The 26,343-nt window shown below is 52.5% G+C and overlaps 2 gene segments (V, D, J or C); both read left to right on the plus strand.

The window, feature by feature from the left end:
- LOC132495671 (T cell receptor beta constant 1-like) overlaps positions 1-16,520 on the plus strand; it is a 144,651-nt gene extending 128,131 nt beyond the window's left edge. The window contains 5 exon segments of the C gene segment in view: positions 11,169-11,208; positions 14,794-15,180; positions 15,878-15,895; positions 16,067-16,173; positions 16,500-16,520. Of these exon segments, the coding sequence occupies positions 11,169-11,208; positions 14,794-15,180; positions 15,878-15,895; positions 16,067-16,173; positions 16,500-16,520 (573 nt within the window).
- A 2,502-nt stretch (positions 16,521-19,022) lies between these two features.
- Positions 19,023-24,780, plus strand: LOC132495822 (T cell receptor beta constant 1-like). The segment is given in 6 exon segments: positions 19,023-19,170; positions 20,156-20,275; positions 23,099-23,485; positions 24,183-24,200; positions 24,372-24,478; positions 24,760-24,780. Coding segments are annotated over 6 exon segments (801 nt in total).
- Positions 24,781-26,343: the final 1,563 nt, after the last annotated feature.

Here is a 26,343-nt window from a genome sequence, read left to right on the forward strand (position 1 = left end):
ATATCTTCCATGGCCCACTGGTATAGCAGCATGTAAAGAGAAGGAATCCAGAAAATAATAATCAGGGGGAGGTTTTCTAGAGGAAACCTCATTTCAGAAAGGCTGCATTGGCCTTGGTACTTCTCTGGGTCTTGAGTGCAGTGCTGATGTGTGCACACATAGGCATGGCCTGTAAGATCCCATACTTCCTCTCACTGGTACCCACACCTAGGGAAGCACCTGTGCCAATCACCTTGGCCTCTTCTGAGTCCCCTCCAAGCCCCAGCTTGTGTTCTCTCCTGGCAGCAGGAGACCCCATTGACCCCTATTTCCCAACGACCATCTCATGTGTCTGAGAAAGACAAGGGCTCCCTGGGTCTCCATCCGTCATGCTCCTGAGAAATCTGCCTTCTGTTCTTCCCATGTGATGGTACTGACAGGAATATGCCATACTGAGTACTTTATAGGCACTTTCAGATTTAGTTCCCTCTCCCCTTTGGGGTGGTTATTATTCCAGCAGTACAGACAAGGAAACAGAGGTTCAGAGAAGGTTATTAGTTTACCCACATCCCTCATCCAGCAAATGGCGGATCTGGAGTTTTGAGTCCCTATTTGCCTGGTCCCAAAGCCCAGCCCCTGCTTCCCCTACCCCATCTCATGGGCTCTCCAGCTGCAACTATGGTCCATCAGCTCTGCCGTTCACCATCTCTACAGCTCATGCCCTGCCTCACAGCACTTCCTGAGGGGCGCTGGTCTCCTGCCCGTCTTCTAACCCTGCGCTTAGAGAGATCCGGCCCGTTATTTGATTCCTGGTTAATACCTTTCCTGATCTCTCACGTTTTCAAAGCAGAAGCCAAGTTCCTCATCGTGGAGATGTAGGGTTCTTCCTGCTCTGCACCTGCCTATGTTTCCAGCCTCGGTCTCCTCACCCCTCCCCTCCCCGGCTGTGCTCCAATGCTCAGAAGTCCTGGGGGTTTCCTCCAACAAGCATGGACCTCTGACCTCTAGCTCTGGACACTACTGGTCCATCTGGTTTGACGCTCTTCCCACCCACCCCTTCACCCTCTTCAGAAAAGTCTTTGACCCTTCGTGGACCCTCTGGTCTGAGCAAGGAGTCCTCCTTCTCTTCCATGCTTTCTTCTATCACAGTTCTGCTCATGCTGCTGAGTGTATATGGATGTATCTACCTTGGCCTTCAACCGTGAGCTTCTCCCGGAAGAAATCTTGCCTTACTCATCCTGGTAATCCTACTGATTAAACAACAGCTGGACTAGGGTAGGCACCCCGTGATTGGATGAATGAATGAACGATGAGCTAGGAGTGGAGGCAAATGTACTGAAGAAAGGAAGAGCCTTCCAGAAGAATGGTCCTCAGAGTGTGGTCCCTGGACCAGCAGCACCAGAGTCATGTGGGAATTTAGGAGAAATGCAAATTGTTAGGCCCTACCCCTGACCTACTGAGTCAGAAATTCTAAGGTGGAGCCCAGCAGCTTGCTTTTAACAAGACTGCCAAGTCATCCTGAGGGATGCCAGAGCTTGGGAACCAGTGTGGTAGAGAGACCCCTAGACCAGTACTCTCTGTGAAAACAACAGTCACGGACGTCTCTACTAACTATATGCAGGCACCGTGATAAAGCTTTATGTGTATTATTTATGTCTCACAAGAGCCCCATAAAGGAGATGTTATTTTATTTATCATCATCATCATTCCCACTTGACAGATAAGGAGACTGGAGTTTCAAAAGGTTCAGTAACTTGCCCAAGGTCTACAGATGTAAGTAGAGGGTGTGGTGGGAGCCCCGCAGTCTGGTTATAGGAGATGAGCTTGCCTGAGGAGCGGGGCCTCAGCGGCTCAGGTACAGTGCCCAGCAGAGCCCCCCGGAACTTAAGTGAGGAAGCCTGGGTGCTGGTTCCAGCCCTGTCTCCTCATCCCGCACCCTTTAGCCTCTTCAGATTTCAGTTTCATCTGGAAAATTAGGAGACAAAGTTTGGGTTCCAATGGGTCAATTAACGTACTTGAAAGTTTTCAAAAATTACACATAGGTGTTATCTGCGTATCTCCTCCCTACATCCCAACACACACCTTGAGAAAGGCACACAGGTAACTAACCAGCTTCCCCTCGGGTCCCCGATCGCTATCCACATTCTTCTCGCCCCCTCAGGTGGCCACGCTGAGAGTGCAGCTGCTTAGGTCTCACAAAAAATAGGGAAAGGCTTCCCCCTGCTGCCCAAAATGATGAATGACCTCACTCGGCTCCTGCCTAACTGGTCTAAACTCCTTTCACCCCCCGCCACCCCCCACAAAAGCTTCGCGGGCACTTGGGCTACTAACAGTGTGTGACACAGTGGCAAAGATCTGGGACAAACCCCATCAGGATAAAAAGTAGTTGTGAAACCAAGACAGGGTGGTATTCTTTGTAAGTCCAAGTCGGGATGAGTGTCCCCAGCTAGATGGTCAAAAGGAAACTCTTACTTAGGGAGTAAATTAGTGACAGGCAAAAAGGGTTAATAAGGAACAAACTATATGGAACTAGATCAAAGTAAATCAGTTCATGGATGAAAGTTCCTCGATGTGAAAAGGGAACAAGGAAGAGGCCTTGCCACCTTCCGACTGATAAAAGCAGTTGATGACCTTTTATTGGGCTACTGTGAGATCGTTCACTATTCCTGAGTTAAATAAATAGACTGTCTCCCCTTTTTCCTTTTCCCCTAAATTCTAAGGGCCGTGCCAGTTGCGGCCAGCTCTCGCACCCCCAGACAGCACTCTGCTGTGCTTCCAGCTGACAGCTGCCTTTCTCAAGGACACGCAGTGGGTCCCAGGACGGGTGCAGAAGTGGAAACACCCAGGGTCATTTTGTGCTTAATTGTTTATTTAAATGCAAATGAATAAACCTAGAGATTTTGAGCTCAAAGTATCCTGGGGACTACTCAGAAATATGTATTTTTCACGAGCCTCCTAGGTGATTGGAGACACACTGAGCAAATTCAAGACAGTACAACAGCTTCTTGTATAAACTGGTCTTCTTTGGAAAAAACGAGTTTGTAAATAAAACAAGTATCTTTTTTTTCTAGTGGCAGATTTTAAAATATCGCTTAAAGCAGTATTTTGCTGTTGTTTTTCTTTTAAAATTTTATTAAGTTTTACTTTAAAATAAAATAGATAATAGCTATGTTATCTATTTAAAATACAATAGCTATCTATGGCTCAGAAATCAACGCAATAAAGTTGACACTGAGAAATGTTCATTTTCCTTACACTCTGTCTCCTCCACTCATTCTTTTTTTTTTTTAACGTCTTCATTGGAGTATAATTGCTTTACAATGGTGTGTTAGTTTCTGCTTTATAACAAAGTGAATCAGTTATCCATTCATTCTTAACAGGTAATCATTTTATCCATCGCTTTTGTATCCTTCCATTGTTTCTTCATGCAGCATCAAACAAACAGAAGTATAGTTCTTATTTTAATAATAAGTATTATTCTTATTTTGTTAGACAAAGGTAGCATACAGGAACCATATTCTACAGCTTGTTTTTATCCAGTTAACATTATATCTTAGAAAGCTTTCCAGAGCAGTATGAAACATTTTCATTCTTTTTTAGCATTGAATAATATTCTATGTGAATGTTTCACAATTTATTTACCCAATCCCTTACTTGAGTTTTTCTCAAGCTTTTTGCTATTCCAAATAATGCAAATACTTTACACACTTTTTTTTGTATGCAAGAGTAATTACAGGATAAACTCTCAAAGGTGGGATTTCTAGGTGAAAAGGTAAACACGCTTGTAATTTTTATAGATATTTCCAAATTGCTCCCATTAAGAGTTGTATTATTTCACACCTACCAGCAACCATTGTGTAAAAGTGCATATTTCACCAGAAACTAGCCAATAGAATGGTCTTCCATAATTCAATTTGTCAATCATATTGGTGAAAAGTGACATTTCAATGCAGTTTTACTTTGTATTTATCATTGCAAGTTTTCTTTTTCCTATGGTTAAGCACCATTTGTATCTTTTTGGGGGAACCTCTGTTCTTTGCCATTTTTATTGGGCTCTGGATTATTTTCTAATTGATTTCTAGGAATTCATCATCATGGAAGATCAGCCCTCATGATGAGAATCACTAATGCTTTTCCCATACTGTCATTTATCTTTTGATTCTGCGTCTCTTTCCCCCTTTAAGTGTGTCATCATTATGTGATCCAGTGTCTTTTTTTCTTCTAGATGTTGTCATAGTTTAAAAGGCAACGAAAGGAAGCGCCATCTAGTGAAATGAGATGCAGACCACTCAGCTGGAGGTTCAATTTCAAGGTCATCTTGTGCAGGGAGAATAAAAACTTAAATGTTTTTATTTAAATAAATGTTTTTATTTAAAAACTTAAATGTTTTATTTAAATGTACCAAAAACTTAAAATATTTCTGCCCTTCAGGGAAAAGAGGGAGAAGACCTTGACCGTGATCACTTGGCCGTGTGATTGTTTTTGAACGTTCCTGAGGCTGTATTCATTCAGTTCTCCACATCTGGTTCCCCCAGTGCCCTCCACTGAACCCTAATGTCTAAAGTCCACAGTGAGAAGTGCAGCAGCTGATGACACACGTAGTCCCCCCTCACCTCACACTGGTTAGAAATACAGCTCTCAGCTATCACTTTATCTACCCCTGGGAAAGCCCTCCCTCTACGTAGCTTGTGGCCAATTCTCCTTCAGACCACCCTGGAGGTTCAGAATTGGGCCAACGGGGCAGAGTCTGGGTACTGAGTGCTGAAAGGTGTGACCTCTGGGTGGCCAGCATCGGGGCAGTCCCGAGATAGAAAGGGGCTGCTACTATGATGCCAGCTTGCAGAGGGGTGGATACCAGGGAAAGCAGCCCCTGATGCAAAGACACACAGCTCTGAGGGGCTAAGAAGTTCCTGAAGAAAGGGCATGAGCACGAGGAGGGAGCCCCCTGGCCTGGTCCGTCCTCCCCACCACTTGCACCTGGGGTGGTGATGTCACCGCCTCGCCCTCCAGTGCCCTCACAGGGGCAGCTGCTCTGGTGGTTTCTCCCAGACTCCAACTTGGAGGGGCAGACGCATGGGAGGAGCCGTTTTTGTATAAAGCTGTAACATTGTGTGGACAGGGGGGCCACGGTGCTTCAACCCTACGGGAATCCTTTACAAAAACCTTTCTGCCTGTCCCAGTTCCCACCGTCCTTCCATTCTTCTCCCCGGTCACAGGCCCAAGGGTGGTTTGGGTCAGAAGGTCTCCACCTTTCCCCGTCCACCTGTCAAGCCCAGGCCATGGAGAAGGACAGGCCTGGATCAGAGCTGAAGCTTGCAGGCAGAAAGGCCAGATATAAGAAGATGCCTCTGGGGCTTCCCTGGTGGCGCAGTGGTTGAGAATCTGCCTGCTAATGCAGGGGACACGGGTTAGAGCCCTGGTCTGGGAGGATCCCACATGCCATGGAGCAACTAGGCCCGTGAGCCACAACCACTGAGCCTGCGCGTCTGGAGCCTGTGCCCCGCAACAAGAGAGGCCGCGATAGTGAGAGGCCCGCGCACCGCAATGAAGAGTGGCCCCCGCTCGCCACAACTAGAGAAAGCCCTCGCACAGAAACGAAGACCCAACACAGCAAAAATAAATTAATTAATTAAAAAAAAGAAGATGCCTCTGTGGCCTCATGGGTGAAGGCCTCAGAGAGACCCCTTTATCCCACCCTCCCCCTCCCCCCACCCAAGGACAAGGTCAATGGGAAGGTACACGGGAGGTGACCGTTCTATGAAGGAAGAAGCCAGCACTAGCCTAGCCCTCCAGGGACAGTCACGGGTCTCTGGGATCCTGCCCTCCTCGCCAGGCCCACATCCTTCTGATGGACCCTCAGGAAGAATCAAAAAACAGGGCACAGGGCTCTCTGGATGGACTCTGCCCATGCTCCGTGGCCCCAAGAGTCAAAAGTCGAAAACATTCTTCTGTACAATATCTGTAAAGCACAGGAGGGGATTCCTAGTCCCCGAGTCCACCAGGCACCAACCAAAACCCAGTCCTCTCTGCACTCCTGGCATTTGTTTTCCTCTTTACTCCGCGTCACTGTGCAAACACTGAAGTCTTCTTCGGAGAAGGCACCAGGCTCACGGTTGTAGGTAAGACATAGTCCAGGCCTTTCCTGGCCCCTCGTAGGGGAAGGCGGGTCCCAAGTGTGCCTTGTAAGGCGGCTGTATTCTGATGTGCTATGACTATACCTTCGGCCCAGGGACCAAGCTGACTGTTGTAGGTAAGGCCAGGGTCTCCAGGTGGGTACCACGAGGGAGGACTCTCTCGGGAAATGTGGGAGGGAAGGGATGACCCAGCTCCTGGGTCCTGGGGCCCTGGAAAGTTCTGGAATGGTATGCAGACTGTTTGAAGGGGGCTGGTGGCTCTGGGAGGGAAGGGAGCCATGAACACCCTAACCTCTCCCAGAATCCCAGCAGACAAGGAGAGGTTTTGAAGTGAATCTAGGAGGCTGTGCTTTGGAGACACCTACTATTTTGGGGAAGGAAGCCGGCTCACTGTCATAGGTAAGCCAGTCAGGGCTGGAGGGCTGGGAACCTACAGGGAGGGGCAGGGTCCAGATGGAGCCTCCGATAGGGGTGCCTAGGTTAAAGCGTGTTTTTATCAGAAAAATCTGAATTCTCGTCTTGATGAATTCTTATCTTGATGAGACGGACAGCCTCTGTCTCCGATAGTTTCATAGGCTTGCTGGGCCAGGCCTGGGTCTCCCTACCGAGAGGCAAGTAGTCTCAGCTGGAAAGGGGTCTCCGTGTCCATCTTCCGTCTCCTTGGAGGGTGCCCATCATGGCCACGGTAGATGGGAGAGCGTCTGGCCTTGGATCTCTCAGTCCTGCCTTTTCTCTCCCTCGCGTAGAAAGGAGATGGACACAGGAGAGGGGGGTGAGAAATCTCACGGGGCCAAACTGGTCCTCTGACCGCAGCTTTTCGGGTTGTACAGTTGTCATCCACTCCACCTCCGGGGGTTAAAATTCCGCCAAGGAAGGGGACAGGAGATCTGCAGGTGGACCGGCGGAGGGGTGGGGAAAGAATGGGAGGCGCAGGCACAGTGTCCCTACCGGGTTTTCGTGTCGTGTGACTAATGAAAGCCTGTATTTCGGCAGTGGAACGAAGCTTTCTGGGCTGGGTAAGTAAAGGTCTTCCCTGGGGATGATGTATTGTAAGGCTGGAGTTCCACAAGTTCCCTTTAGAGAAGGCAGGGACTGAGAACGCAGCAGAGAAAAGGCGGAGAGTGTGGGTGAGTGGAGAAGGTGCTAGGACCCCCAGAAGTTCTGGGGAGAAGCTCGTTTCTAGAAAGAAGGGCCCCATACCGGCCACTCTGGGGTTTGCCACGCCCGGGGTTATACTGTGGAGCAACCGGGTGCAATACTTTGGAGGTGGGACTCGACTCTCTGTCCTGGGTAAGGCGTAAGAGCTGGGAGACGGGGCCACTGTCCCTTGGACCCAGAGTGTCTACCTCTCCGTCCAGCCCCAGTGGGAGAGGGTTGAGTAAACTCTGGTCCCTGTGGGGCTTCCGGGGGGAGCTGGGTCTGCCACCGCTTTAGATGAGGCTTGGTTGATTCCTCTGTTTGTCCTCTAAGTCTTCAGCCCATAAACTGCTTCTTTACTCTTCTGTCGGTGGTCCATCCCTCCTTCTTGTGCGTGGATCGGCCCCTCCTAAGCCTCCTCTTCTTTCCCCTCTTTCCCCAGAGTGTGCTTAGGTCTTTCTCCTAGTGGGATCCCTTTGGTCCTGAGCCGTGAATCCAGGCAGGGAAAGGTGGCCATCTCTGCTCTCAAGGAGCTAAGACTAGCGCTCCGGCCGGACACCTCTGGGGGGTTTGCCTACAGCCTCCTGCAGCTGTGTTCCTATAATTCGCCCCTCCACTTTGGGATCGGCACCAGGCTCACCGTGACAGGTATCAGACATGGAGGGAGGTGTAAGGAGGGGGTCAGAACTGCCCTTTCCTTCCGGAGCATCTCCAGCTTGCTCCGCCGTGTTTGATGCGGCTCTTCGGCCGAGGCCTCAGAGCAGCTGTGCTTCGTCTCCCGGCTTTGTGTTTTCTCATTCTTCTTCTCATTGTTCTCCAAGACTCCCCTCCTCTCTCCTGATTTAGAGGGTGTGCTGCTTTACTTTCCCTTTCTTTTCTGATCTTCTCCATTTCCCACTCCTTCTAACTCTGATCCTGCACCGTTGACCCCGTTTTGGTGAACAGCTCCGTCTTCTATGTTAAAATCCACCCCCAATGCCTCCCTCCAGCTCAGAGCGCTGTCCTCGCCTTCCTTGTGTCCTTCTCTGTCTCCAAGATCCATGTGTGTCTTCCTGAGGTGGTTTAAGGACTCAGGAGGCCATAGGGGAGCAGCTTGGTGAGACTGAGGGGGCTTGAGGGGGACTCCAGAGCCCTGAAGGCCGAGGTCCGTGTCACGGCATCACGTGAGCTTGCAGGGGTGGCCCTGGGGAACATTGCGCTTGCTGGGGGTCAGAGGAGGTAAGTCTGAATAAGCTGTTACAACTGGAAACTTACACCATCTTAGCAACAGCCAAGGCAGAAAGAAGAGAAGCAGGTTGAGGCCCCATGTTCTCAAACCTCAGGATCTGTGCTGAGATCAGCGAGTCAGTCACAGGCCCATCGTGAAACACTAACACACCATTACCACCCTCTGGAGGAAGCAGGCAGGTGGGAGAAGCAGCGCAAGGGTGAGATGGGCCTGGGCTGGAGTTAAAGACATGGCCAGAGCAGCGGGCCACAGAGGTTCTACCAGATTGGTTGGCTGGGGCAGGCTTTGTCCTGCAGATGGGAGCACGTGCCAGGGAGTGTCATGGAGATTGGAAAGTACAGATCACTGGGATTCCAAATGCCTGGGTTCTGGGGAGGGAGGGGCTCATGCAATTTGCAAAGTGACCTAAACTGTCTCAGGCCCTCTGAGATGTATAAAACAGAGATGACAATGGTAGTCTCTGGGGGTCCTGAAACTGTAAGGGACTAAATCATGTGAAAATCCTTTTTAAGGATGGACCCTCTTGTAGCCATCCTTTTCATTCTTATTGTTTATCCTCACTGTGTCACAGAGTTTGCCTTTTTCCAAACCTGTGTCTCAATTTTCCCACTAGACACATTTCCCAAACTTGGATAAAGTGGAGACATCTGGGTTTGCCATACTTCTGCTCCACAAACTCATTCCTAGAACAGAGCCAAACAGAGGGCACAGTACATTCTGGCCACAAGGAGGGTGCTTGAAAGGTAGACGCGTTTTTTTCCCATTCCTCCATGTCTTCACATGAGGGCCTGCCTTCCAACAATTCCAGAAATTCTCTCCCTTCTGTCAGGCATGGCAAAGGGCCTGGGACTTTATAATATGAACCCTCTGATGAACTGGCCCTCGGACTTTGGGATTTGTTCGTTTCCAAGCTTTTGCTGCTTTTATGAACATAAAGCGTGGCTGGAGCTAGGATTCAAAAGCGGGGAGAGATGTTTGCTGGGCACTGGAAATAAGAAAGGGTTCAACCCATGAGCAGTTCCTTTCATGGGATTCCAGCCATCTTCGGCAAGCTACCGCACACCCGGAGCGCCCTGGTGTAGCAGTCAGTGTGGAACATCAGATAGGATAACAGCCAGAGGCACGGGGGCTCCACAAAGCAGGTTACATGTAAAATCAAAACAAAAGGTGAGTTGCATAGAGTAGAGAGAAAAGAATATGTCAGATGCAATGGGAAAAGTATCTCTTCTGGGGAAGAATGTCTAATTCTAATTAATACGTGCTGTCACTCAAACAGATAAGCACATACACCCTGCAAAAACAGGAAAATGATCATTGGAAAAAGTCAGTTTAGTTCTCAGGATCATGCTGCTAGTAGGAATCCTCTGCCTCAAAATCCAGGCTTATTTCAACTCTACTGTAATTGCTTCTAAGTCTGAAAAGTTAGATAGTCATGCACCAAAGAGGGATTTGAACTAGGAAGAAAACAGACAGATATACTCATTCGATGGCTAATCCTACAGGGCCCCAAGTACAGGGCTTTTCAAACACAGCCAAGAAAATCAGGATAAAATGCCACCTTAGGGACTTGGGGGAGGCAGTCAGTAGTGAGTGCCCATTGTGGAGAGAAAGAAGGGGCAAAGATGAGGGAGACTAACAGCAGGGAATGCGGATGGTGACGCCCAAACAAATCACCCCTGCCTCTCCCTGCTCCACACTAAGCTCCCCAGGAACATGAAGCATCAAAACGTTAAAGTGGGATAATCATAAAACTTTTCACAAAACTTGCCCATTGACAGAGCACTTGCAGGTGTGTAATTTGTTAAGCACTCACAACAACGCTGTGGGGAAGATATTACCCCATTTTTCAGTTGCAGAAATGAAGGCCAGGGAAGTTGCAGGTCACGGAAGTAGTCAGAGGCAGGGTCTAGCCTGGAACGCTTCCCAGTCCAGCAAAATCTCCATCACAAATACCCCTTCCAATTTCACAACCACTGTAAATCCCCAAGCCAAGCTCATTGTCTGCAAATTGGGGTGACCTCAGGCAGGGCCCAGATTTCTGTGTCCAGCTAGTTCTGAAGAGAGGTGGGAAGAGGGAAGCCAGGGAGAAGGAGGGTGGCTCCAGTCTGTGCCAGGGGAGGAGGGGAAGGAGGAGGAATTCTTGGTAGCCCCTTCCCACTGTGCTCCTACAGTGAGCAGTACTTCGGGCCAGGGACTAGGCTCACTGTGCTAGGTAAGGAGGCTGCTCCGGGGGGAGGGAGGATGGGCTGCCCAGCCTGGATGACCGCCTGAACCCTGGCTTTTGGGGAGTGGACGCTGGACCCTCCTGGGCTGCTCTCAGGGAAGGCTAAGTTTGTGCCTGAGTCCCCAGAGCTGTGTGAACACCGGGAAGCTGTATTTTGGCAATGGTTCCAAGCTGACTGTGCTGGGTAAGGGGGGCAGCTGGGTTCCCTGAGCGCTCGCCCGGGCGGGCTGGAGAGACGTGGGCAGCTGCCCATCTCCACTGGGGCTGTGCCCGGGGTCGGTGGGGACCTGCGCTGAGTCCGGGACATCAGGAGCGGGCAGCGCCGGTTTTTGTCCTGGGCCTCAGGGCTGTGAGCCAAAACACTCAGTACTTCAGCGCGGGCACCCGGCTGTCGGTGCTAGGTGAGCGGGGACGCTGCCGCCGGAGACGCGGCGGGTTTTTGCGCGGCGCTGGGCGGCCGTGACAGCCCCAGTACTTCGGGCCGGGCACGCGGCTCCTGGTGCTAGGTGAGCGCGGGCGGCGCGCCTCGGTTTGGGTGGGGAGCCCCGCGGCTGTGCCTTCCAGGCGCCGGCAGACGGCTGACCGTGGTGGGTGAGTGTCCGCGGGCCCGGCAGCGGCGGCGGGGCGGGTTGGAAGGTCGGACACGGGCACCTGATCCCCTCCCTGCGCTGGAGCCGGGCGCTGGGACCCGGAGGGCGAGTGGCTGGGCGCTGAGGGGTTTGCGTGCTGGACTGGGACTCTGTGCTCCAATGAGCGGTACTTCGGCCCAGGCACCAGGCTCACGGTCACAGGTGAGATTTGGCTGTCTCTCTGCCTTCCATTCGCAGCCCATCGTGTCCCCGGAGACGGGTGGGGAGGGCTGCAGCGGGCTGTGTTGCCAGTTGTCCATCTGTGGGGTCAGCTCTGCAAGGGATGAGGGGCCTGGGATGGGGTACTCCTGGTCCGGGAACAGAGACAGAGGGCAAGGTGTGTGTGGGCGGGGGGGGGGTGGCTTTGGTCTCTGTTTCTGAGATATTTAGGGACAGGGTGAACATTGGAGAAAGAAAGGATTTATTAGGACTCTGAGAGCTGCTTGATTGGAGAAAAAGACCGAGGAGGGCAGTCTGGGCTGGGGGAAGGGCAGGAGGGGGTGTAGCTGATGCAAAGGGGAGGATGAGCCCCAGGGGCAGGAACAAGCAGGGATGGGCACAGGATGTGGCCCCCTGCACAGCCGGCTCCTGGGAGGTGCAGATGGAGGCTTCCACTGAACAGAGGAGAAAAAGGAGGACAAACAAGAGTGTGGAACAGAGAGGTGGGAGAGAGAAACACGAGGCAGTGAGGGAGAGAATCAAAATCAGCGCGGTTTGTTGATTTCCTGTTTAGAAGTTTGGATTTGAAATTAGGTTTAAAACCTCCTCCTCTCTTCCTAAGCCCCAGACCCCTGAGGGCCAGGCTGTGTGTACAGCACATGGAGGCTAGATGGGAACCTGGGCCACTGGGTGGATTTGCTCACCAAATGTACCCCCCTCATCCCCTAGCCAGAAATCTCCCTCCTCACACCATGTCTTCTAGGTTAAACAGCCAGGTGGTGCAGGACATACATTAAAATGCAAATATGTTGCTTGTGAGGTGAGGAACATTCCCTGGAGGATCTTAGTCTCTTAGTGCTGGAAAGGGACCTTAAAAAGGTCACCTGGTGATGGGAGCATTGAGGCTTCAGGGGGAAGAACTCCTCAAAACTGGTATATTTACTGGCTTATTTGACAACAGCAAGCATGTTTGTAGTTAGGCTCATTAAGATGGAGCCAATGAGGCTCAGCTGAATGTTTGTTCCCGGAGGGGAAGCTGGGTTCCTGTGATCAGCCAGGGTGGAGAAAAGCAGGAGAGCTTACAACCAGATAAATCTGGGTCCCAAGCCCTGGCCCTTTAATGATCTGGTGACCTTGGTCGAGTGAATCTGTGGGAACCTTCCCTCTTCTATACAATGTCATCAACAATACCTACTGCTAAATCTGCTGTGAGACTTACCAGAGTAGCTACATGGAGAGTATCCAGGAAACCTCTTGTAATCCAGTGGTCCCCTCCCTACCCTTCCGCTAGGTGACTGCTGGCAAGGGAGAGGAGTCCAGTGCCCAAGGAGGGGCAGGTTTGGCATGTGGCTGATGGGCAGGAGGGCTGGGAACAGGACCAGATGAACTTCAGAATTCTGCCTGAGGCTAGTTCAGCCCACATCCAAGCACACACAACAGAAGCTCACCAGGACACACACGTGCACCCACGTGGGCAAGCTGACCCACACCCCACAGGGACTCGCAAACATGGAGGGAGAACAGGCTTTGCCCTCATCATGGAGCCATGTAGTCAGTGCTTCAGGCTGTAAGGAAGGTCTGGCTTCTGATGGTTCTGCCCATTACATCACCACCATGGGGAGCATTGCACGTGGCTCCAAAGGCATCTTTACTTTTTCAAATAGGGGCTGAAAGTTTGCTGGGTGAGGAGGTCAGAGGAGTAGATTCCATAGTGCCCTTGGAGGGCTGGTTGAACCCCAGGGCCAGGGGCTTTGAGGCGAGAGTGAATAACCAGGCTGGGGGCAGAAAGCCTGATGGAGTCAGCACAGCAGAGAGAAGTTAGGAGATTACCTGGTCAGCCAGTAAAGAGCTAGCGACAGAGGAGTAATCAGCAAGGTGGGAAATGCAGGGCGGAGCAGCAGACCTGATGGGGAGCACAACCACCACAAAGGGAACACCCAGGGCTTTTGTTAAAAATTACTTAGAATTTCAAAATGCTGACAGAAGCACATTAAATCAACAAGGGGCCCTTCTAAGTGTGGGGTCCTGTGTGACTGCACAGGTCACACACCCAGGAAGCCAGCCCTGAAGTCAGGTCACATCCAGGGAAATGGGAACCGTCAGTTAGAAGAACATTTTCTCCATCTTCCAGCCTCAACTAGATCTCTTTAGAGTGAGTTGTCTTCCTTTTAACAGTATTGCTCAGAAACACACAAAACCATCGATAAAAAGCAAAGAGCAGGATAACATGAATGTAGGAGGGCCCAGAAGCAATGAGCCAGCCAAATGAAAAGGCCGCAGGGGCGTTCACTGGAATGGCTTCACCTGGAGCCTTCGAGGACGCCACAGACCAGGGGCTTAGTTGTAGCGAGACAGCTGAGAGCAGAAGCTGCTCTGATGACCTCAGAGGCCTATTTAGGAAGCTTGCTGGTAGGGAAAAGTAGAATACATGGAATCAAAGGGGGCAAAGAAGGTTGAAGATGCCTGCATTTGAAACACAGGGAGATGGCTATCTGTCCGAGCTGAGGAAACTCAGGGATACCTGGAGGCAGAGGAATGGCTAGGCTGACCCGCTGAAGCAGCAGAAAGAAAGAAAACCTTCCATTCTCATGAGCACACCCTAATATAAAAGGCTGTCCTCACGTGGTGCCCCCAAATATGCCACCTGTATATTGTCATCTGAAAAAAAACCACACCCCCAAAATGACCCCCTTAGCCCCAAATCCCCTTTTCTCCTCGGCCCCTGAGACTCACATACAAGTAATCCAGCTGAGGGCAGGGCATTCTGAATCCTTGTATCATTTCATCTCCACCCCCGCTCTGGACAGTCGGTGTTGGGATTCTCCCTTCACACGCAGGAAAAGTGATGCAGAGAAAATGAGAGACTGTCTAACGTCATGTTGGTGGGCAAAGTCAGTTCCAAGCTCTGAATTCCGTTATTCTGCTTCCAATCCACTGCTCTGTTTAAATAACTACTACATATTATGGGGAGAAAAAGACAGGTAAGCTTTTCTTGATGGATAAGACATCAAATAAGGGGAAAGAAGAGACAGCGCTCAGAATGTCGGGCAGGGCCATTTGTAAGGCCACCTTAGGGGCTGGGGACACAGGAGACAGGCCTGTCGTAGGGTCAATACAAAGGCCAGGCAGGCCGAGGGAGAACAATCACAGAGGAGCAGGTGGTGACCCCCAAACAAACCACCAGGACCTACTACCACGTAATTTCCTTTTACGATGACCCCGTGGCCCCCTTCCCCGTGCCCCCAACTCACACGCCCAGCCGGCCCTCCGGACACCCGTGCTCCCAACCCCTCTCCCTTCCAGACGACCTGAGCAAGGTGACCCCACCCAAGGTGGCTGTGTTCGAGCCGGCAGCAGCAGAGATCTCCCGGACCCAGAAGGCCACGCTCGTGTGCCTGGCCACAGGCTTCTACCCCGACCACGTGGAGCTGAGCTGGTGGGTGAACGGGAAGCAGGTCAAGACAGGGGTCAGCACGGACCCTGAGCCCCACAAGGAGGACCCCAGCCACAATGACTCCAGATACTGTCTGAGCAGCCGGCTGAGGGTCTCCGCCACCTTCTGGTACAACCCTCGCAACCTCTTCCGCTGCCAAGCCTGGTTCCACGGGGTCGCGGACGAGGACGAGTGGAAGCAGGACGGGCCCAAACCCGTCACCCAGAACGTCAGCGCCGAGGTCTGGGGCCGAGCAGGTGAGCCGCTGCGGAGGCTCAGCAAGGAGGAAGGCAGGGCAGACAGAGGGGGAGGTCCAGGGGGGAGAGCAGAGAGACCAGACGCCGAATAAAGGGGGGGTGTGGGCAGCCCTCCGTGACGGAGGACAGGGCACCTCGGGCTGCTTCCTCCCCCAGATCCCAGACCGTCCGCCCAACTCAGCTGCGCTGAAAGGTCCCCCTCCCTACCCGCCTGCACAGCTCAGGGTCTGAGCAGTGGGTCCTCATCCCCTTCAGTGCTGCCATGTTCCGTGACCTTCAAGGGTGATGTGGCCACATCGCCAAAACAGAAGGAAGGCGGTGCTAGGACTGACCAGAGGCTGCCCTGAGCCCGGGAGTCTGTGCTGACTACACGTCTGGCTTAGTTCTTTGTTTTTCTTGGTTGTTTTTAAAGCAGCTCAAAATACCACCCATTTGTTATTGTATAGTTTTGATGGGTCAGGAATTTGGGCATAGCTTAGCTGGCTCATCTTCCTCAGGAGGCTGCAATCAGGTGTCAGACAAAGCTGGAGTCTTATCTGAAGGCTCAACTGGGGAAGGATCCATTTCCGAGCTCACATGGTTGTTGGCAAGAGTTAGCACCTTGCCAGCTCTTGGGCTGAGGAAGGCTGGCTTTGTTTTGAATCTGCTTTTGAAGATGGACACTCTTATGCATTTCCCTCCCCCTTTTTTCTTTCAGACTGTGGCTTCACCTCGGGTAAGTGGCCCCCTGCTCCTTTGTCTCCATCTCCCATGGTCTTTGCTCTGGAACCAGAGAATGCAAAACCCATGAACCCTGGTGGTACATGGAAGGGGGGGTGGTGCGTGGGCAAGGAGACCAGAGATCCCTGCTCACAGGTACCTACCTGCTCCCCCTTCCTGCCAACAGTGTCCTATCAGCAAGGGGTCCTGTCTGCCACCATCCTCTATGAGATCCTGCTGGGGAAGGCCACCCTCTATGCTGTGCTGGTCAGCGCCCTGGTGCTGATGGCCATGGTAAGGACGAGGGCAGGATGGGGCCGGCTGGTTGGAGGTGACACTTGAAACACAGCAACTGACACCCAGGAACACAGAGACCCTGCCAGGACCAGAGTGGGCAGAGAGGAAGAGGGGCAGTCACCCACACGCCTCAGAAGACACCTTATACCTCTGGGATCCCAATGCAAGCGCCATGCTGTGAAGGAGAAACTGGGGTCACCTGAAAACCCAATGGATGGATGTTGGGGGAACCCTGCTATTTGTCTTGTCAGTGGGAAACCCTACTTCCTCTCAGTCCCCAGTGCTCCTGGCTCCTGGTAACCCCCAAACTTTCTCTTCTTCAGGTCAAGAGAAAGGATTCGTGAAGCCAGCTTAGAGGTGAAGCCAGCTTAGAGGTGGAGCCAGGAGCTTCCAGCCTGTTATTGCCCTGATGTGAATTCTGCTTTTTCCATTCCTACCCAGTGCTTCAGAAGAGCTGCTCTCATTTCTCTACGCATCCCAGTATCTACCCCTGTGTGCATGCACCCCAAACACTCACGACCAAAATCTCCCTAGCCCAAGGGGGATCCTGGCGGGCCTGAACTGATTCAACCAATAAAAATGGCCTGATCTGGCTTGAGTCTGCCTTGTGTCTAGATATCTCTTCCGTCCATCTCTGAAGTCCCATGTGACTCCAGCCAGGGTAGAAACAAGAGGTATTCAAGAAAGTGCAGTCCCCTCAGGTAGGAGGGTCAAGGGACCCAGCCTGTGGCTGGTACTACTCCTCACTGCTGGCAAAACTTCAGTACATGTGAAAGCGTGTGATTGGTGAAGAGAGAGGCTTACTCTGGAACAACCTAGAAAAAGTTGTGATGCTGCCTATAGGAAGTTTCTGTCCTACCTGGACAAAGGTGCTCTGAGGAAGAGCTGTGTCCACTTGCTGAGTGGTCATGTCCCCATGGCCAACAAAGCTGGGTATCATATACACGCTTCTCTCCACTGTCTCCCTGAAGGCACTACTCAGCTTCCTTCATCACCAAGGAGTGATTCCAGGTGAGAAGAGAAATTACTATCTATTCTCATTATCAGATGTATCTTCCAGTTTAAGTTACAAAGGTGGTTACAAATTTCACTCTAGTGAATTAAGGGTGTGTGAATATGTCCCTGATCAGTCCTGAGAGGATAGGAAATAAGTTTCCCTAAAACCAAGGATCAGCCCTGTTGGTATTTCTAGAAATCCTTCCAAAGCTCTTTACTGTCTCATTGTCACCATGGTGATGTAACCCAAAGTCCTCAGGATGGCATAAAAGACCCACCTTTGTCCTCCACCACTTTATCCACACTCACCCTCATTCCCGTCACCCTGAGCCCCTGAGTCACTGGCTCTCAGGCCATCTTGCACTCCTCTACCTGGAATGACACATATGTGCACTCCCACTCACCCTTGCAGATTCCACGATGACATCTTCCCTAGCAAGTAGCCTTCTCTGGAGCATCTTTGCCCCTTACTCCATGCAACTGGATGAAATTCTCCCTGTATCTTGCTATCACAGTACCCTGTGTGCATCTCCTTCCTGCCACTGGCCACAGTTGATGGAAACTACCTCTTTCCTTGTCTGACACCCCCACTAGAAGGTCAGCTCCTTGAGGACCAGGTTGTGTTGTATTACAGTATCCTTGTGATGTGGCGTAGTACCTTGGTTCAGTGTACTAACCCAATAAATTCTCTTTAAAGAAATGAATGAATCAATGAGTTTGCCCAAAGTGACCCAATTCAGGAGCAGATATCACCCTAAGGCCTGCCTGAAACACCCATCTATCCCCCCTCCACAGGCCTGCAGCACACAGCCTCCTCCCACTACTACAACACTGCGTGCATTCTAACATGGGTGTCTGCACATATACCAACACACATGCATAAACACGTATGTCTACATGTATGCATGAGCAGAGGCGCCTACTCGTTAAGCACATATCATTGCAACATTTGCTAGTAACCTTTAAGAAACAAAGATATCCAGGTCACAGTGCCCAAGAAGCTTCCCTGCTCATAAGGGGGATAATTCATGAATAGAAACAGTTAACATACAAGGTGATGCTTGCAACAGCAACGTGAGCTGTCTCCGAAAGTGCAGGCAGAGGCTAGCGCTAGGTTTCTGACGGGGACCATCAGGGGAGAGTCTGAGAAGGTGGCAATTCTTCAAAGGAAGAATTGGTCTCAATTAGCCATGTGGGGGAGAGGTCATGATAGTTGGATGTATGAACAGGATATGAAACTACAGGGTCAGGTACTTCTGGGTACTTCTGCTCAGAGGGCTGCGAGGTCCAAGATGGAAGTCATAAGGCTGAAAAGGCAGGTTGGGGCTTCCCGCTTTGAGAGTGGACTCTATCCTTGCAACCAGCATGAGGCCTGGCATACAGTAGATGTTCATTAAGTGTCTGTGGACTAATGAAGGGGAAGGAGCTTGGACCCTATTCAGGAAGCAATGGGGAATCGCAGAGCTTTCCAGGCTGTGTGTCCTCCTGCCCTAAGTTGCCATCACCTGCTCTAGGGATGCTCCTCCCACCCGCCTCACTATAAATGCCAGTCTGTGCAGGTGGGCACAGTGAGTCCCAGAGGGGAGCCCTGATGACATAGGAGATCTCCTCAGGGTGACGAAGGTTCCAGGAGGGGCCTCTCTGTCCCCTTCCCCCTCCACTAGCACCCTAACATTCCCCAAGCCCCTCCCCACTTTCGATGACTCTGAGTTTTTTTCGCACCCCACTCAATCAGACCAACCTCCACCACCTGCACTTCCTGCCTCTGAGCAGTCGTTAGGGGAGGGGGACAATAGGAGAGGACATTTTTGTATCATAGTGTAACATTGTGGGGACTTGGGGGGGGCACGATGATTCAGTTAGAGGAAGGGCTTTTACAAAAAGCCCTGCTTCAGAAAATAGCTCCACCTGCCCATGGGGGGCTCCTGCACAGGGAGAGTAGCTGGGAGAGATCTCCTGAGCGGGTCCCTGATGTGATCTCGCAGGGATCTGGGCTCAGTGATCACCTCTGCCCCTCCCTGCTCCACACTCAGCTTCCAGGAAAGTGAAGAATCAAGCCACAAAATGGAATCATGATTGAGCGCTTTTCACAAAACTTGCCCTTTGACAAAGTACTTCGTGGTGTGTAATTTGTTCAGCACTCACAACAACGCTGTGGGGAAGATGTTACCCCATTTTTCAGTTGCAGAAACGAAGGCCAGGGGGGTTGCGGGTCACGGAAGTAGTCAGAGGCAGGGTCTAGCCTGGAACGCTTCCCAATCCAGCAAAATCTCCATCACAAATACCCCTTCCAATTTCACAACCACTGTAAGTCCCCAAGCCAAGCTCATTGTCTGCAAAGTGGGGTGACCTCAGGCAGCGCCCAGATTTCTGTGTCCAGCTAGTTCTGAAGAGAGGTGGGAAGAGGGAAGCCAGGGAGAAGGAGGGTGGCCCCAGTCTGTGCCAGGGGAGGAGGGGAAGGAGGAGGAATTCTTGGTAGCCCCTTCCCACTGTGCTCCTACAATGAGCTAAACTTTGGGCCAGGGACCAGGCTCACTGTGCTAGGTAAGGAGGCTGCTCCGGGGGGAGGGAGGATGGGCTGCCCAGCCTGGATGACCGCCTGAACCCTGGCTTTTGGGGAGTGGACGCTGGACCCTCCTGGGCTGCTCTCAGGGAAGGCTAAGTTTGTGCCTGAGTCCCCAGAGCTGTGTGAACACCGGGAAGCTGTATTTTGGCAATGGTTCCAAGCTGACTGTGCTGGGTAAGGGGGGCAGCTGGGTTCCCTGAGCGCTCGCCCGGGCGGGCTGGAGAGACGTGGGCAGCTGCCCATCTCCACTGGGGCTGTGCCCGGGGTCTGTGGGGACCTGCGCTGAGTCCGGGACATCAGGGGCGGGCAGCGCCGGTTTTTGTTCTGGGCCTCTGGGCTGTGAGCAACGACCCTCTGATTTTCGGCGCGGGCACCCGGCTAACTGTGCTAGGTGAGCGCGGTGCCCTGGGGCGTTAGGAGCGGAGCGGGGCGTTCAGGACGCCAGCAGGGCCGCGGGACCCCTTTTTGTGCTGAGCCCTGAAGCTGTGAGCACTGACACTCAGTACTTCGGCGCGGGCACCCGGCTGTCGGTGCTAGGTGAGCGGGGACGCTGCCGCCAGGGACGCGGCGGGTTTTTGCGCGGCGCTGGGCGGCCGTGACTGAGCCCCAGTACTTCGGGCCGGGCACGCGTCTCCTGGTGCTAGGTGAGCGCGGGCGGCGCGCCTCGGTTTGGGTGGGGAGCCCCGGGTCTATGCTTTACAGGCGCCGGCAGCCGGCTGACCGTGGTGGGTGGGTGTCCGCGGGCCCGGCAGCGGCGGCGGGGCGGGTTGGAAGGCGGCGAGCGCGGGGCGGGGCGGACGCGGGCACCTGGTCCCCTCGCAGCACTGAAGCTGGGCGCTGGGACCCGGGAGCGGCTTGGAGCTGCGGGGGTTTGAGTGCGGGGCTTCTCGCTGTGCTCCTATGAGCAGCATTTTGGCCCAGGCACCAGGCTCACGGTCATAGGTAAGATTTGGATGCCTCCCCTCCTTCCAGCCCGGCTCCTGGGGGTCCCCAGAGATGGGTGGTGTGGGCTGGAGCTGGGGCGCGTGTTCAGTTGTCCATCTGGGGGTCAACTCTGCAAGGGAGGTGGGGAATATTGGGTGGGGAGGGTATTGGGTAGGGATACTCCCGGGACGGGAATTTGGACAGAGGGAAAGCGGGGGCTTTGGTCTCTTTGTCTCTGAGATATTTAGGGACAGGGTGAGCATTGGAGAAAGAGAGGATTTATTAGGACTCTGAGAGCTGCTTGATTGGAGAAAAAGACCGAGGAGGGCAGTCTGGGCTGGGGGAAGGGCAGGAGGGGGTGTAGCTGATGCAAAGGGGAGGATGAGCCCCAGGGGCAGGAACAAGCAGGGATGGGCACAGGATGTGGCCCCCTGCACAGCCGGCTCCTGGGAGGTGCAGATGGAGGCTTCCACTGAACAGAGGAGAAAAAGGAGGACAAACAAGAGTGTGGAACAGAGAGGTGGGAGAGAGAAACACGAGGCAGTGAGGGAGAGAATCAAAATCAGCGGGGTTTGTTGATTTCCTGTTTAGAAGATTGGATTTGAAATTAGGTTTAAAACCTCTTCCTCTCTTCCTAAGCCTCAGACCCCTGAGGGCCAGGCTGTGTGTACAGCACATGGGGGCTAGATGGGAACCTGGGCCACTGGGTGGATTTGCTCACCAAATGTACCTCCCTCATCCCTAGCTGGAAATCTCCCTCCTCACGCCATGTCTTCTAGGTTAAACAGCCAGGTGGTGCAGGACATACATTAAAATGCAGATATGTTGCTTGTGAGGTGAGGAACATTCCCAGAAGGATCTTAGGTTCTTTGTGCTGGAAAAGGACCTTAAAGGTCACCTGCTGTGGGGAGTATTGAGCTTCCAGAGGGGAAGAAACCCTCAATACTAGTATATTTACCTGGATGATTTGACAACAGCAGGCATGTTTGTAGTTAGGCTAATTAAGATGGAGCCAATGGGGATCAGCTGAAGTGTTTGTTCCCAGAGGAAAGCTGGGTTTCTGTGATCAGCCAGGGTGGAGAAAAGCAGGAGACCTCAGAACCAGGTAAATCTGGGTCCCAAGCCCTGGCCCTTTAATGATCCAGTACCTCGGAAAAGTGAATCTGTGTGCACAGGTCACACACCCAGGAAGCCAGCCCTGAAGTCAGGTCACATCCAGGGAAATGGGAACCGTCAGTTAGAAGAACATTTTCTCCATCTTCCAGCCTCAACTAGATCTCTTTAGAGTGAGTTGCCTTCCTTTTAACAGTATTGCTCAGAAACACACAAAACCATCGATAAAAAGCAAAGATCAGGATAACATGAATGTAGGAGGGCCCAGAAGCAATGAGCCAGCCAAATGAAAAGGCCGCAGGGGCGTTCACTGGAATGCCTTCACCTGGAGCCTTCGAGGACGCCACAGACCAGGGGCTTACTTGTAGCAAGGCAGCTGAGAGCAGAAGCTGCTCTGATGACCTCAGAGGCCTATTTAGGAAGCTTGCTGGTAGGGAAAAGTAGAATACATGGAATCAAAGGGGGCAAAGAAGGTTGAAGGTGCCTGCATTTGAAACACAGGGAGATGGCTACCTGTCTGAGCTGAGGAAACTCAGAGGTACCTCGAGGCAGAGGAATGGCTAGGCTGACCCGCTGAAGCAGCAGAAAGAAAGAAAACCTCCCATTCTCATGAGCACACCCTAATACAGAAGGTGTCCTCACCTGATGCCCCCAAATATGCCATCTGTATATTGTCATCTGAAGAAAAACCACACCCCCAAAATGACCCCCTTAGCCCTAAATCCCCTTTACTCCTCGGCCCCTGAGACTCACATACATGTAACCTAGCTGAGGGCAGGGCATTCTGAATCCTTGTATCATTTCATCTCCACCCCCGCTCTGGACAGTCGGTGTTGGGATTCTCCCTTCACACGCAGGAAAAGTGATGCAGAGAAAATGAGAGACTGTCTAACGTCATGTTGGTGGGCAAAGTCAGTTCCAAGCTCTGAATTCCGTTATTCTGCTTCCAATCCACTGCTCTGTTTAAATAACTACTACATATTATGGGGAGAAAAAGACAGGTAAGCTTTTCTTGATGGATAAGAAATCAAATAAGGGGAAAGAAGAGACAGCGCTCAGAATGTCGGGCAGGGCCATTTGTAAGGCCACCTTAGGGGCTGGGGACACAGGAGACAGGCCTGTCGTAGGGTCAATACAAAGGCCAGGCAGGCCGAGGGAGAACAATCACAGAGGAGCAGGTGGTGACCCCCAAACAAACCACCAGAACCTACTACCACGTAATTTCCTTTTACGATGACCCCGTGGCCCCCTTCCCCGTGCCCCCAACTCACACGCCCAGCCGGCCCTCCGGACACCCGTGCTCCCAACCCCTCTCCCTTCCAGACGACCTGAGCAAGGTGACCCCACCCAAGGTGGCTGTGTTCGAGCCGGCAGCAGCAGAGATCTCCCGGACCCAGAAGGCCACGCTCGTGTGCCTGGCCACGGGCTTCTACCCCGACCACGTGGAGCTGAGCTGGTGGGTGAACGGGAAGCAGGTCAAGACAGGGGTCAGCACGGACCCTGAGCCCCACAAGGAGGACCCCAGCCACAATGACTCCAGATACTGTCTGAGCAGCCGGCTGAGGGTCTCCGCCACCTTCTGGTACAACCCTCGCAACCTCTTCCGCTGCCAAGCCTGGTTCCACGGGGTCGCGGACGAGGACGAGTGGAAGCAGGACGGGCCCAAACCCGTCACCCAGAACGTCAGCGCCGAGGTCTGGGGCCGAGCAGGTGAGCCGCTGCGGAGGCTCAGCAAGGAGGAAGGCAGGGCAGACAGAGGGGGAGGTCCAGGGGGGAGAGCAGAGAGACCAGACGCCGAATAAAGGGGGGGTGTGGGCAGCCCTCCGTGACGGAGGACAGGGCACCTCGGGCTGCTTCCTCCCCCAGATCCCAGACCGTCCGCCCAACTCAGCTGCGCTGAAAGGTCCCCCTCCCTACCCGCCTGCACAGCTCAGGGTCTGAGCAGTGGGTCCTCATCCCCTTCAGTGCTGCCATGTTCCGTGACCTTCAAGGGTGCTGTGGCCACATCGCCAAAACAGAAGGAAGGCGGTGCTAGGACTGACCAGAGGCTGCCCTGAGCCCGGGAGTCTGTGCTGACTACACGTCTGGCTTAGTTCTTTGTTTTTCTTGGTTGTTTTTAAAGCAGCTCAAAATACCACCCATTTGTTATTGTATAGTTTTGATGGGTCAGGAATTTGGGCATAGCTTAGCTGGCTCATCTTCCTCAGGAGGCTGCAATCAGGTGTCAGACAAAGCTGGAGTCTTATCTGAAGGCTCAACTGGGGAAGGATCCATTTCCGAGCTCACATGGTTGTTGGCAAGAGTTAGCACCTTGCCAGCTCTTGGGCTGAGGAAGGCTGGCTTTGTTTTGAATCTGCTTTTGAAGATGGACACTCTTATGCATTTCCCTCCCCCTTTTTTCTTTCAGACTGTGGCTTCACCTCGGGTAAGTGGCCCCCTGCTCCTTTGTCTCCATCTCCCATGGTCTTTGCTCTGGAACCAGAGAATGCAAAACCCATGAACCCTGGTGGTACATGGAAGGGGGGGTGGTGCGTGGGCAAGGAGACCAGAGATCCCTGCTCACAGGTACCTACCTGCTCCCCCTTCCTGCCAACAGTGTCCTATCAGCAAGGGGTCCTGTCTGCCACCATCCTCTATGAGATCCTGCTGGGGAAGGCCACCCTCTATGCTGTGCTGGTCAGCGCCCTGGTGCTGATGGCCATGGTAAGGACGAGGGCGGGATGGGAGAAGTGATTGAAGGGAGGGGGTGGAATATCATGAAGGGTAACTGAGGGGGTCTCAGAGTCATGTCCTGGCACCTCAGTGGAGTTATAGTGGGGCTGCCAGACTGGGAGGAACGTCCGAGGTCATCCCTGAATGTAGCTTCAGAGGATGGGGAGCATCAACTAGCTGTACCCCAAACCAGACCCTAGAGTCAGCTTCCTCTGACCCACTCGTACTGTTCAGTGGCCCTTGGCACCCTGACAATGTCCTCTTTTCCTCAGGTTAAGAAAAAGGATTCCTGAGACCAGCTCCAAAAGTGCATCCGGAGTCCTTCTTTATCCTCTCCTTGGATGCTACTTAACATGTTTCCAGTCTGTGTTCCTCAGGAGTTCCTCTCTCTCCCCCTTTTATCTCCTTCCTACATGGATATCTGTCCCTTCTCTCAGCTTCCCTGCCGACTGAGCGCCTCCCCACTGAATCTGAAATTGACTGAAGCAATAAAAGTGTCATGGTGGCCTTGACTGTGTCCCAGGAGTGTCTATGGAGTTCTACCCTTCCCTGTTCTACGTCTGATTTAGGGAAGTCACCACCCCTCAGGCATACAGAGTGCTGGACCCTCCTCTCTGACCAATGTCGATTCCTCCATTTCGTCCTGATGGAGGATGGACCCCATGGTCCACACCTGGGTACTCTGGGCCCCAGTGGGTAGGGTTAGTTTGAAGGGCAAGGAGCTGGACTCTGGAAATCCTGCATATTGATGGCATAAGGATGAATGGAGGTGAACCGTAACCCCCAGCTCAGCACTGGACAGAGGACAGGGCGACCTGTAGGTTAGAATGTCTGATCATTTCTCAATTCCAGATTCAAGTTTCACTTCTTATGCTGTTAGAGTTTATCTGTGTTGGTTCTTCTGTCTTGTCTGCTTTCAGAATTTGGGCATAAGAGTTAGTTCTACTTTGCCTAAGTTAGAATCCTAAAGAAGGCATAGAGTGGACAACACTGAAGTGTGAAACCTGGAGATTTCACGGAGGTGGGACACGTAGGGTCAGGCCCTGGGGAGGAATGGAGGAGGGGAGCAGGGTCCATTGGGGGCTGGGGGGCTGCACCTGAGTGTCTCTTCCAACAGGCTCCATCACTTGATGGAATGGAGACCAGGTCACCCCCAAATGTAGTGTGTTGAGTGCACCCATTTGGGTGGAGACCGTTCTCTTACTGGGGTAAACGCTACTGCAGGTTACCATCACTGTGGTAGAACACTGCACCCAGGGAGGAGAGGAATGCCAGCAGGCGACAGAAGACAGACCATTGAGAGAGGCTCTGGGTAAGTTAGTTGAGGCTGAACGTTGGGGGTGAGAAAGCAGTTCTGAAAGCTGGGAGAGGGTTGGAAAAGTGGAGTCCTTATAGCCTGCTTTGTTCCAGGATTCGGGCTGGGCACTGGCACATGTGTTGTCCCAGCCAGTCCCCACAATGATCCCAGAAGCAGGTGTTTTTCTCCCACCTTCATAGGTGAAGAAACCACAGTCCATAGATCAAATGACTGGTAAGCTGTGAAACTGTGGCACATTCTTCTGAAGACGGCAATTCAGGAAGTTTTTCCCAAGTCGTGACCAAGAAGCTGTGATTGCTCACAAAATCGCTGGGTGACCTTAGAGCAGCTGCTCCCAAAGTCTGGGCCAGGACCTGTAGCAACAGACTGAGGACACCTCGATTCCTGAGTTTATTTGTTTCCCAGTGGTGCTGTAACAAAGACCTGATGGTTTAAAGCAATAGAAATGTATTCTCTCACAGTTCTGGGGGGCACAAGTCAAAATCAAGGTGTTGGCAGGGCCACGGCCACGTCCAAAGTTCTAAGGAAGAATCCTTCC

The sequence above is a fragment of the Mesoplodon densirostris genome, chromosome 9, assembly GCF_025265405.1.
Source record: "Mesoplodon densirostris isolate mMesDen1 chromosome 9, mMesDen1 primary haplotype, whole genome shotgun sequence".
Lineage (NCBI taxonomy): Eukaryota > Metazoa > Chordata > Mammalia > Artiodactyla > Ziphiidae > Mesoplodon > Mesoplodon densirostris.